General features: G+C 40.3%; 1 protein-coding gene across 3 annotated transcripts in view; it reads right to left on the bottom strand.

The window, feature by feature from the left end:
- DOCK8 (dedicator of cytokinesis 8) overlaps positions 1–13,060 on the bottom strand; it is a 230,588-nt gene that overhangs the window by 146,940 nt on the left and 70,588 nt on the right. For all 3 annotated transcript variants that reach the window (XM_072839291.1, XM_072839300.1, XM_072839310.1), the window contains one exon: positions 2,507–2,630. In XM_072839291.1, the coding sequence (XP_072695392.1) occupies positions 2,507–2,630 (124 nt within the window). The remainder of the gene's footprint in view (positions 1–2,506; positions 2,631–13,060) is intronic.

Here is a 13,060-nt window from a genome sequence, read left to right as displayed (position 1 = left end):
CCTCCAGGCGATTGCAGTGAAGCTCTAGTTTTAGAGCCCCTGCCCCAGGATGGTGTCGGGTTCCTGCTCGTACAATTTCTATAGGACTTCAATTTTCCCATTTCATTCTCTGAGTCCTCCAAAATTGTTTAACCAATCTCTACATTAAATTTCTTTTGTTGGGCAACCTGGGTGGCTCAGCGGTTTAGCGCCACCTTCAGCCCAGGGCCTGATCCTGGAGGCCCAGGATCGGGTCCCAAGTCAGGCTCCCTGCATGGAGCCTGCTTCTCCCTCTGCCTGTGTCTCTGCCTCTCTCTCTCTCTCTCTCTCTCTCTTTCTCTCTCATGAATAAATAAATAAATAAATAAAATCTTTAAAAAATAATTTTAAAAAAATTTCTTTTGTTGAGATAACTGCTGTGGCTTCTGTCTGACCAAGATAAGGAAAGATATAAAATAAAAACTGAATTTAGTCAAAATTACCAATGAGAAATCTCTTAAACATCTCCCACAAAGTAGATACCCCATGCTACAGGAAGCCCACTATATTCAGCATCAGAACTGATGGCTGATTCCTACATTAAGCTCATATTAAGTAGTCAACATGGCTCTAGAGACCATGTGGTTTGAAAAATAGGTATTATATTAAAAGTCTCTACTCATTCACCATTCAGCATGGAGAGATGATTAGAATGAAAGCACCTGAAATATGAAAATGCTACCAGGTCAGAAGATGCCCTATAAAACTTAGACAAGTCTCTTCCCCTTTGTTTTATTTTTCCCAACTACAAAATGGATAAGTTGGATCAGAGCACTGGCTTTCTAAAAGATTTTGCAATTGTGATAAAATATACATAACATAAAGTTTACCATCGTAATCATTTTTTTAGAGTACAATGCAGCAGTGTGAAGTACATTCACACTGTTGTGCACACTACTACCCACAACTCTTTGAATCTGAACTTATCTATACTGTAACTCTGTACCTGTTAAAAGATCATTTCCATTCCTCCCACTCCCTGAAGCCCCTGGCAACCACATTCTACATTCTGTCTCTAGGAATCGGACTACTCCAGGTAGCTCACATACATGGAATTATACAATTTTTGTTCTTTTGTGACTGATTTTACTTAGCACCTATGGACACTGAGAGCTGGCATTGACCTAAATGCTTTACACAAGATTAACTCATTTAATGCTCTAACAACCCCATGTGGTAGTTCCTATTTGTTGTCATCGTTATTAGTTTTATGGACTTGAATGTTTGAAAAATTCCTGTGTTGACATCCTAATGCCCAATGGGCTATTGGGAGGTAGGGCTTTTGGGAGGTGATCAGGTCATGAAGATGAGGCCTTCACAAGTAGAATTAGTGCCCTTATGAGAGACATGAGAGCCTTTGTTCTCCCTCAGTCTCCCCTGTGTGGTGGTACACAGCAAGAAAGTGTCTGCAAAACCAGGAAGAAGATGCTTACCAGGAACCAAATGAGCTGACACCTTGATCTTGGACTTCCCCACCTCTGAACTGTGAGAAATAAATGTCTAGTGTTTTAACGACCCCAATCTATTGTACTCTATTGTTCAGCCTGAACTGACTAAGACAGCTTCCCTTCAGGCGCCTGGGTGGCTCAGTTGGTTAAGCATCCAACTTTTGGTTTCAGCTCCAGTCATGATCTCAGGGTCATGAGATCAAGCCCCACATCCATCTCTGCACTCAGTGGGGAGTCTGCTTGAGATTCTCTTCCCCTCCCTCTCTATCTGCTCGTCCCTCACTCATGTGCACATGCTTTCTCTCTCTAAAATAAATAAACCTTAAAAATTGGCTTCTCCAAGACCACAGAACAGTTGACCAAGATGGCAGGAGAGGAGACCCCCTAAGGCACTACTTCCTTTACACCAGTGAGTCTCCATACCCAACACTCCTTTTTAATGTAAATATTTCCTAATTTTTCCTTTCCCATCCTGACATGCCATGTACAGATGATAAAACTTACACATACACATTTTTTAAACGAACTCAAAAGAATTTAATGGAATGAGAGAATAAAAGAAAAAAATTATAATAAGATGAGATGTCTTTATTATCCTCCTTGTTTTCCAATGGAGGAAACTGAAACAAGCCCAGAAAGGTTAATTATCCTGCCGGGGGCCACAGAGTCAGTATAGAGCAAAATAAGGAAGAAAACCTGGGCAGTCTGGCCTCAGTGTGGACTTTCCCCCACTCTGCAACTGCCCTTAGAGACACCACCGGGTCTCAGGAATTGTTACGTGGATGGGCCCAATGAGCAACCCCCTTCTACTTCTACCTATTTTCATTATTGAACTTGTGGGTTTTCATTTGAACACCAATTTCTGTAGCTACAAACAGGTTTGAGGAGAAAAAAGAAAAAGCACCACTGACTCAAATGGTAGAGCTCCTGCTACTCTGACATTCTCTGAGTCTAGCCCTTTCTCTAGTTAAAACACCGACAGCATGCCCTGGGCAGAGCAGCCCAGTAACCTGGTAACCATGTTTGTTGATAGAAAATACCTGTGTGCTTGGTTCATGGCCCTCCAAGGACTCTGACTCAAACGTCTGTTTCTGAAGTGTCTTGTGAAAATCTCTTCGGGATCCAGTCTTTTTAAAGCCGCAAATCTCCGAACTTCCTTGGTTTCTTTTTTGGTTGTTATTACATCATTTGGAGCAAGAGAAAGAGAGAAGAGAGGTACAAGCGCATTAGATTAAAAATAAAAGTAATGTTTGAGAGTAGACATGGTGCTGAAAGATCTCGCAAAGAGAGAACCGATTGTAATTCCTCCCATCTAATTATGCACCAGGCCTAATACAAGGCTCTGCTGTAATGAGATACAGACTTGCCTCCTTGCTGGCTCATTATCAAAGGTAGGAACGGTCTGGGAAAATGCCACTTCGGAGGTGTGGTCATTTCAGCTGCGGGGCATTTGGCTCCAAGCTGACGCTAAACTATGACCCTAGTGTTAAGAGGCTGGAATAAATCTAGCAATGTGCAGAGCAGCAAATAAAGATCGTTTGAAGATAAAAATAGAGGAAAACATTGAATGTCCCCATCAGTGTTCTTAACAATGAATTAAAAAGGCAGGACACGGTTAAGAAAAAATAGAAATAAATGATGGGCATGCCGAAAATCTCTGCTAATGGTCTCAATCTCCACTCTGCGCACACCATTAAAATGGGGTTTCAGAAATGTGTAGCTATGAAAAGGGTTTAAAATATAATGGCCAGCACTGTCCCCGGAGAAGGAAATTAGACCATCGTGAAAAAAGGCAACAGATAGAAGCTCTCAGATAATAACTGTAGAAACCAATGTGCCTATTCCCTGTTTTTATGACTCAAAGTCTTCTTGGAAAACAGGCTGCAAAGTCAACTGCACAAGCATGCGCTCATTTGGTTTGATTTCTCACACTATTAGAAAAACCCCTGAGCAAGTAGGTAAAAGGATATGAAATGAGTTAGGATTTATTAGGCAGATCAAATGGCAGACAGATAAAGCAGGAAATGTGGGAGAGCAACTAGCAATGATCCAAATACAGAGTTTATAACTCTTTGGGAGGGGTGAAGTGTTGGGTTATGCACAGAGCTGGTATTCAATAAATTTTAGTTGATTAAGTTAATTAAAGAAAAAAAGGAGATGACCCAGGGAGAACAGGCTCTGTTCTTAGATTTTATTGTGCTCTAAAGAGAAGCAATTTGAGTAAAAGGAGATAAGAAATAGCCCTAGGAGAGGGGCAAGATGGGCTTGGTGACTAATTCAAGTCAATGTCTACTATAAATGGTCATCTTCAGTGTCTCTTGGCCATCTGTACTGCCCTGACCCAAACCTGTATTGACAGGGCTGGGTGAACAGCAGGCCAAATTGGGGAACTGAAAGAAAATAAGTAAATGAGTATAGTATACTCTGAAATAAGGAAATAAGAGTAAACATTTAGAAAAGATTTCAAGAGAAATATGCAGAATGATTCTGGCTTGGAATTCCTAAACACCAACAAAACAAATGAAATTTAAAATATCATATTGTTCATAAACATCAATTAGCAAAAAGTATTTTGGGGGACTCCTTCAAATAATTTCCCAAAAGTAATTAATAACTACTTAAAATATTTAAGAAAATTATTTTGGTTCCAGTTGCTCTAAGTGTGCAGTGCTAAGAAGAGCAGATACATGTGTGAGCAAAGTTTATTTTATATTAGAATATTTATTTTCTATGAAAAGAGATTTTTGAGAACCTCACACATCAACCTGTTAGCTATTTAAAAGTGATTCTCATCATTATAAACTTACCCAGCAACATGCATGTGTGTGCTGGATGAGAAGCTTTGCAAGTGCATAAAATGGCTTTTTTGGACTTTATCTAAGGGTTCAAAGAAAAAGCTATATGTGATATAATATTCTTAGGAAAAAGTACCCAACTCAAAATAGTAATAAATAGTGAGTTGTGTCCTAAGATTACTCTCATAATTACAACACACTGAATCTGTGGCTGTTTTTCCTGAAGAATCCAATTTTAAAGGGAAAAGTTCCCAAATGAATTAACTAATAAAAATTAATTCTAAGGGTGCCTGGGTGGCTCAGTTGTTTAAGCATCCAACTCTTGATTTTGGCTCAGGTCATGATCTCAGGGTCGTGAAATCATGCCCTGAGTCAGGTTCTATGCTAGGCATGGAGCCTGCTTAAGATTATCTTCCCCCACTCCTTTACCCCTCCCCCACTTTAAAAATTAATAAATTATCTGAAATCAAATGCAAACAGTGAATTAAGACACAAATTTCACACTTTGGTATCTGCCCTTTGCCTTTCTTGGGACTTATACACTCCAAAGGGTACTGATGCCAAAGGTTCAATGTCACATGTCTCCCCACAAAGCCACCTGCTCAGGCCACAGAAATAAAAATCTGGAAGCAGCCTAACTTAAGCCCTTGTGTGCCCTGGCAACCAGAACTATATCTGCCTTGGTTTTATTTTTTTGTTTCATAAAGTGCACTTACTTCCAAGTGTTCCCTGATAAGTGAACAACACACACACACGCACACACAATTACAGCTATGTACCTGCCCCCATCATCCTTAATCACTTCTCTCAGTCCCTCTGTTTCTTCGTTGGTGAGACATAAACACTAGGTGAATTCTGGGATATTTGCCCAACTTTAAGATTTTATGATAAAAAGGTCATACACTGCATCTGGAAACCTTCAAATCAACTTTCTTCCGAAGATACTTAAATCTGGGAAAAGTCAAATATGCTTGGCTATTGCTCTTTTGCTATTTTAGGCAAATAGATGCTTTCTTTTTTGTCCTCCATTTTGCTAGAATGCTTTCTGGAGTTATTTAACTCCAAAGACACTGACAAACAGGCATTTAAAAAATGAGTCACGGAATAGTGTTAAAAGTTCATTTCGCAATATATTATATTCTAACTCCGTATATGCACCAGCCCTCAGAATTTGGGGGATGGAAAACATTAAGACTGACGTATTCCATGGTTGTGTGTTTGAAACCAGAGCAAACTTTTCTCCCCTTCCTCATTCTCAATTTAGCATCTACTTCCCCATCTTGAAGTCTCGGAAAGTCACAAAGCTCCCTTGTGGTAGCAGGGGCAGAGCTGGCCGAGGGAGACCACAAGGGCTGGCAAGTATGTAAAGATGACTCATTTTAGAAGTGCCAGCCACGGAAGGCAGAAACCACCACCGGGTAGGTAGTGAGACTGCTGGCAGAGTGCCACTGGCCACCAGAAACCCCAGCCTCATTACTCCACCCAGGCAACTGAGTTGAACAAAGCCATGCTCCTGTTGAGCCTCTTCACAGACAAGAGATAGGGAAGTGGGCCAAGTAGTAGAAGAACTATTCTTAAAATGAACTCAACCTATTGCTTCTTAAGGGAACTGCATTCCTTTTCTCCAAGCACTATTATTATATATTTGGGAACCATCCAAAGACCAACATATTTTAAAAAAAAAAAAAAAAAAGGTTGATTTATTTGAGAGAGAGAGTGTGTGTGTGAGCAAGCTGGGGGAGGGTCAGAGGAAGAGGAAGACAAGTTGACTTCCCACTGAACGGGAACTCTGACTCAGGGCTCGATCCCAGAACCCTGAGATCATGACCTGAGCTGAAATCAACAGTCAGATGCTCAACTGACTGATCAACCCAGGTGCCCTAAGACCAAACATATTTTAAAGACCAAAGTCTTCAGAAGCAGTGTGGAGTAGATAGAATTTGGCTCTAGAGTTTGGGACCTGGGTTCTGTCCAGATGCTGTCTTCTTACATACTGGCTGTGAGACCCTAGGCAAGTGACCTAATCTCTCAGAGCTACGGTTTCCTCAGATGTGAAATGGGGAGGAACACTGCTCATTTTGAAGGTCTGTGTGATGACTGGAAAACAGCACATAATACGTCTTCTTCTCCTTTCTCCACTTCCCTTTCCTTCCTATCCCTCCCATACAATTTGGCACTAAAAACATCAGAACAAGGTAATCTTCCATGCCTCAGGGTGGGGAGTAAGTGAGGAAACCCAGAATGGGAAGTTGAAGGCCAAAAAGGGTGAGGAGGGAGTACATATGAAAGGGTGGCTTGGCATGGAGAATCAGAACCCAGAGGGTGTGAGGAGGGTGCCCAAGCTTGGAATAGCCTGGCATGTGACAATGGATGAGACATTCTGGGTCGAACAAGGAAGGCACTGGGAGGAGCAGCCTGCTAAGGTGTCTCTGTGCAGGAGTGGCCTGGCACTCAGTATAGGTGCAGGCCTAAGAGGGCATCCACCCAGGAGGGGCAAGCCTGTTGCCGGGTGTCAGAGCCAGAATATGAGGAAGAAGGCGACTGTGTGGGGAAGGGGGGTGGTGCTGGCAGTAGGTACACATCAGAGGATTAATCACGTAAGTAAATGTAATAGGACAATAAGAATCAGGTTTTTCACTGAGAAAAATATGGAAAGGAAGAAAACAAGAATGAATACTCTGATGTCATGTTGCAATTGCAGGTATCAACATCAACTCGTGGTTTTCAGTGCACACCACACACACACACACACACACACACACGCACACACTCCCTACCACTGTGATGTGAAGACACAGAAGGAGTGACACCTTAATAGCAGTAAGCACACCCAACACCTACAGCTTGGCTTTTAAGTACCACTTTCCACTTAAAAAGGGTCAGAGCTGCTTGGAGAAATGTCTGATTCCAGGGATGAGGAAAAGAAAGCTGTAAGATCAGCTTGTAATATCTTGTGGCAAATAGCAAGGATGTGATCAGAGGCTGCTTAGGGGTATGTAAAAAAGATACGAGGGCCAATTCAAAGGGTTCACACTAGTCAAAGTGAGGACAATCTGAGCATCAAAATGAACCACAGAACTGGATTCAAACTTACTGAATAAAATAGGAACCTCTGATTCAATATTGATACAAATAAACTGAAAGTTTAAAGAGAAATTGGGGGGGACCCCTGGGTGGCTCAGCGGTTTAGTGCCTGCCTTTGGCCCAGGGCGTGATCCTGGAGTCCTGGGATCGAGTCCTACGTCAGGCTCCCGGCATGGAGCCTGCTTCTCCCCCTGCCTGCGTCTCTGCCTCTCTCTCTCTCTCTCTCTCTCTCTCTCATGAATAAATAAATAAATAAATCTTTAAAAAAAATAAAGAGGAATTGGGCATTTTACAATCACCTAATCCAAATGGAGGGATTATTATGTCTAAAAAAAAACTGCCCTGTAATCTCAAGGTCAGTCATGAAAGTCAAGGAAACACCCAGGAACTGTTCCAGAGTAAATTACACGAAAGCCATCTTTAGTGACATCTAAACGCAATGCATGCCTTTCAACTAGATCCTTTTGCTCTAAAGGGCATTCTTGGGACATTTGGTGAAAGCTGAATAGGGTCTGAGGATTAGATGGTAATAATGTATCAATGTGAATTTCCTTAATGTGATGGCTGTATGCTAATTACGACGGAGAATGTCCTTGTTTGTAGAAATTACACACCGAAGTGTTCAGGGGTAATGGAGATTTAGGTTGGCAACTTACTCTCAAGTGGTTTGGGGGAGGGGAAAAAGATCTTTGTGTTTTACTTGCAAGTTTTCTGTATATTTGAGATTGTTTCCAAATAAAAGGAAAATAGTATATGGGGTGTCTGGCATCGTAATAAAGTCTGTTAGTGGGCCCTATTACAGCATCCATTCTGTAGCTGCTATGTGCACAGGAGCTGTCATGTCCAGAGACATCTGAGTGATTTGCTCTACTTGCCAGCCCTCTAACTTCCCACTTGGGCTTGATGATTGTAACCAATGCCTGACTGGTATAGGGCACCGCTTGCCTAGAAGTTGGATGATGGGAAAGCTTTGTAGTGTGGTCCCTCCAGAGTACCCTGTATATTGGCCAGGAATTTCTCTGTGCCCTTATCCTGAGTTGACTCCTTTTGCTTCTCTCATTTTCTTATGGGCTTTTCCTAAAGAGAACACCCTCAAAAATCATGTGGACCCGAATCCCTATCTCAGGCTCAGCTTCTAGACCATCTCAAACAAGATAACCACATACCAGCTCAATAAATAATAGTTATTATTATGAGTGTCAATGACAATACCATTAGATGCAACACCAATGCAAGTGTTATAATCTAGATAACCATATTTTGTAGATATGCTGAATTTAAAGTCTCCTAACATCTTTATTTCTGAACTATATAATTTTCACATAGGTAATTTACTTTCTTACCAAAAGCAAAAGTAAAGCTTAGAAAAGTGCTCACTTTAGGATTTCACTTGTAGAATTCTCCCAAAAGGCCAATAAACACCCTAGTGAGTTTGTTGTCCTCATTAAACTTGTTCCATTCCATTCCATCCCTTTCAGGAATTCTTAGTGGGTTTCATTTCCCAGTTGTGCTGCTAAAACCGTAGTTTGGACTGGATTTTGGGAATCCTATTTTCTGATGACTTACTACCAGTGGCTCTCAATGATGGTAATTAATGCTGTCATTTTTGAGTGTCTCAATGACTGGGATGTGCTATTATATTTCACATCCTGAAATGCATGGGGCATCCCAGCAATGAAGAACCATCCTAAGACATCTATTAGAACATCCAATACATGGGGCACCTGAGTGGCTCAGTGGTTGAACATCTGCCTTCAGCTCAGGTCATGATCCCGGGGTCCTAGGATCAAGTCCCGCATCAGACTCCCCACAAGGAGAGAGTCTTCTGTCTATGTCTTTGCTTCTCTCTTTGTGTCTCTCATGAATAAACAAAATCTTTACCAAAAAAACAAACAAAAACAAAAAACAACAAAAAAAAAAAAACCATTCAACATACCTATCAAATGTCCTGCCAAACATTCCTGGAGGTAAAAAACCAGTCTGTAAATACGTGAGCTAAGCCCCATGCCATCTTACAAATAAGTGCAAAGTATTTTTGCACTGAATTTTCCAGCAAAACAGCAACTATATAAATGTAGGGGAAATTAAACTCTGTGCTGATTAGACCTCTACCAAGAGTTTTTCCCCATTTTGGAAAATCACATTACTAAAAGCAATGCTACTTGTGTTATCCCAGTCACCCACACAACACACCTGTTGCAGTCTGCTTTTGTAGGTGTGAGACTCATAGCATTATTCTGGCAGCTGCAAACAGCTATTTCATTATGTTCTTTGGCGGAGTTATATCCAAGTATTTGCATCTTTACATATATGCTCTTTTATGTATTATGTTTATTTCTCCTTTATATAACAGTTGGGACATTTTATGGACTTCTAAAAATGAGAAAGTTCATGGGTGACAAAGGTGGCATTACAAAATATTCATTACACAGAAATACGCTGTGGAGTCTGATAGATCTGAGAACGCTTTTCTTAAAGGAACATGATGTGGATATTTGGTGTTAAAGTTTTGTTCATTCTCCTATTCAACACGTTTGTAAAGGATCTCCTGAGAATAGGCACCAAAGAGAATGCAAAAAGGAATATACAAAAATCCTAGCTTTAAAGGAGTCCCTGTCCTCAGTGAAGTCATAGTCTAGTGAAAAATATCACCTATTTAGCAGGGGAGATAAACATTCAGACACATAATCAGAATGCAATGTTGAGGGGCGCCTGGGTGGTTCAGTCATTTAAGCATCTGCCTTTGGCTCAGGTCAGGATCTCGTGGTCCTGGGATCGAGCCCCATGTCAGGCTCCCCGCTCAGCAGGAAATCTACTTCTCCCTCTCCACCTGCCCTTCCCCCTGCTCTTGCTCTCTCTTGTGCTCTCTCTCTCTCCCTCAAATAAATAAATAAAATCTTTAAAAATATATATAAAGCAGTGTAGAGTATGACAAGAGCTTCTAAGAGAAATACAAACAGCATGATTTGAAAATCCACGGAAGGGAGCAGTTTCCTCTGGCCAGGTCAGGGAAGGCTTCGTGAAAGCCCTGGCCTTTGGGCTTCAGGGGTGTGGATGTGTGGGGATGGGAGTGTGTGTGTAACCGCTCAGGTGTAGCTCAGGGATTTCCACACCTGGATTGCTCTCTGTAACTGCACAGGCTGATGAGCCTTGCTTGCTTTCTGTACTTTTAGAAAGCAAATAGCTAAACATCTTGACAGCCAGCACGACAAATGCATGTCATAATAAGCAATTATTGATCAGGGAGACATTTTTATGGTGTTTTGGGAGTAACTGAATTATATGCACCGATGTGTTTGAATTTTAATTGTTTACCAGTTCACTGGGAGTAAAATATGGAGTAATAAAACAGATGATACCCCATTCCTTGATGTCCTAGCTCTCCTTGAGCACGACCTTCCTTCAGAATTACCTTAATCACCCAGGGTGAAAGACAAAGTCTAAGGGCTTTTATGATGTTGCTCATAACACTCATGAAATGTTTCACTGTCACTGCGGATAATACACCAAGAATAAATAGCATATAAACAAGTTTAATTACTTAAGAGTTTGACTTCCCACCAAGACACCAAACACAACTTAAGTGAATCACTCTTAGTTCATTTAGAGAAAATGGCAGAGGAAATAATGCTTAAGTATTTAATGTGACCCAAAAGATGCCCGCAAACATCAATCCATACAAGATTACCAAATATTTGGAAATGAGAGGTGATGAACATGCAGCCGTGGCACCAACGTAGCATTAGATCAAGGGTCATTTCCAAAAGTCATGGAGAGAAAAGCGCTGTTATTTTTAGAGCTATGACACCATATTTTATGGTATAGACATGAAAGATAGAATGGCATCCATTCAAGACATCTTCCAGTCTAAGTATCACAAACATTTCCAGTAGGAAAATGTATTTCCCCCAAAAGGAGATCAAGTACTTTGTGTTTCTGTGTAGTTGAAACAACTACAATTAAGTGAAAAAGAAATTCTAGAACTTTCCTCTATCCTTCACAGACAGCATTCTTTGTCTGATTTAAAAGCCTCAATTATAGAACTTGAGTGGCAAATGCTCTATAGAATTATGAGCGTGGGAGGGAACACAAGTGGCCATTTATCTACTCCCCTGCCCCCTAAGTGGGATTCAAAGCCATTATCACAGATAGCAAGGACATAAAAGTCTATCCTTAGATATTACAGAGAAATGTAATATCAGCAAGGAGATAATTGAGGAATAAAAGAGCCAACTAAATCAGTGTTTGACTGCATGGTTATGGATGACAGACATGTCCATAGAAGGTGAAATGGCTTCATTAAGTATGGTCTTCCAGAGGAAAGTAGTTTCCCCCACCAACAGTGCATTAAAATATATGGGATAGAGTTTGGGGTTCACTCCTTTGACATGCTAATATAAGCACTTTTCCTGAAGTCTTCAGATTTTATTTCACTTGAAAGGAGTATTTTGGACAGGTTTAATTGGAACTAGATAAGCCCTAAAGGAGTAAACCTCCTGATTTTCCAAATCTTATCTTTATTTCAAGAATATAGAAATTATAGTGCTTATGAGGTGAAATCTACCCTGGATCATTAAATGAAATCTTCAACAACAGAGTTATCCCTTGTTTTTTTCCCTTTGCATATATTATCTTACTAATGGGTCTTATTGAAATTATTTGTCAAGTGGGTAGGGACAACTGAGCCAAAATCTGTAATACATCAATATCAATAACCTATTATCATGTGCCAAGAAATCATGGTACTTTACATATGTTAACTTATTCATTGCACATAACATAATTTATGAGGTAGACACTATTCTAATTCCTGTTTTCCTGATTAGGACATTGAGGCACAAAAAAGCAGTTTGCCTTAGGTCACACAGCACCTAAGTGGTAGACCCAAGACTTGAATCCATTTACTCCAGCTCCAGAGAAATCACCATTCTGTGAAATAACATAAAAACCATAGCAAAGCAACAGATTTTCAATTAATGAGTAATTAATGAATGCCAGAAACTATCTCAGATTTCTATCCATGAATTTTAGGGCACAATTACAATTCACCCTTTTTAGATGACAGTTCAGTGAGTTGTGGCAGATGGGTACAGTTGTGTAACCACCACTACAATCAGGACTTAGAACAGTTCCAGCACCCTCAGAAGTTTCTCTGATGACTTTCTGCAGTCAATTCCTTTCCCTACCCTCAGATCCCGGCAACCAATAATCTTTTTTCTGTCCCTATGGCTCTGTCTTTTCCAGAATAACATGCAAATGGAATCATGCATCATCTTTTTTGTCTGGCTTCTTTCACATTGCATATGCAATGGAGAGTCATCTATATTGCTCTATGCATGAGTAATTTGTTCTATTTTACCGCTGAATAGCATTCCATTGTATGGACGTACCACAGTCTGGTTATCCATTGCCCCATTGCATACAATCTGGTTGTTCCTAATTTTTGACAATCACAAACAAAACTGCTATAAATATTTGCATATAGATGTTTATGTGAATATAGGTTTTCATTTCACTTGGGTTAATATTCAGGAGAAGGAAGTCAGGTGGTACGATAAGGATATAGTTAACTGGGATTTTAGGATAGATAAGGGAAGAAGAACTCAGTGGTGGAAACAATATTAAGAAAGTAGATAAAATAGCTTCCAGTTTACAATAACAAAAATACAATTTCAGGCATTTCTATTTTATTTTAATTATATTTATTTATAAATA

Source organism: Canis lupus, chromosome 1, assembly GCF_048164855.1.
Source record: "Canis lupus baileyi chromosome 1, mCanLup2.hap1, whole genome shotgun sequence".
In the NCBI taxonomy this organism is placed as follows: Eukaryota; Metazoa; Chordata; class Mammalia; order Carnivora; family Canidae; genus Canis; species Canis lupus.
This window is presented reverse-complemented; position numbering and strand designations above follow the sequence as displayed.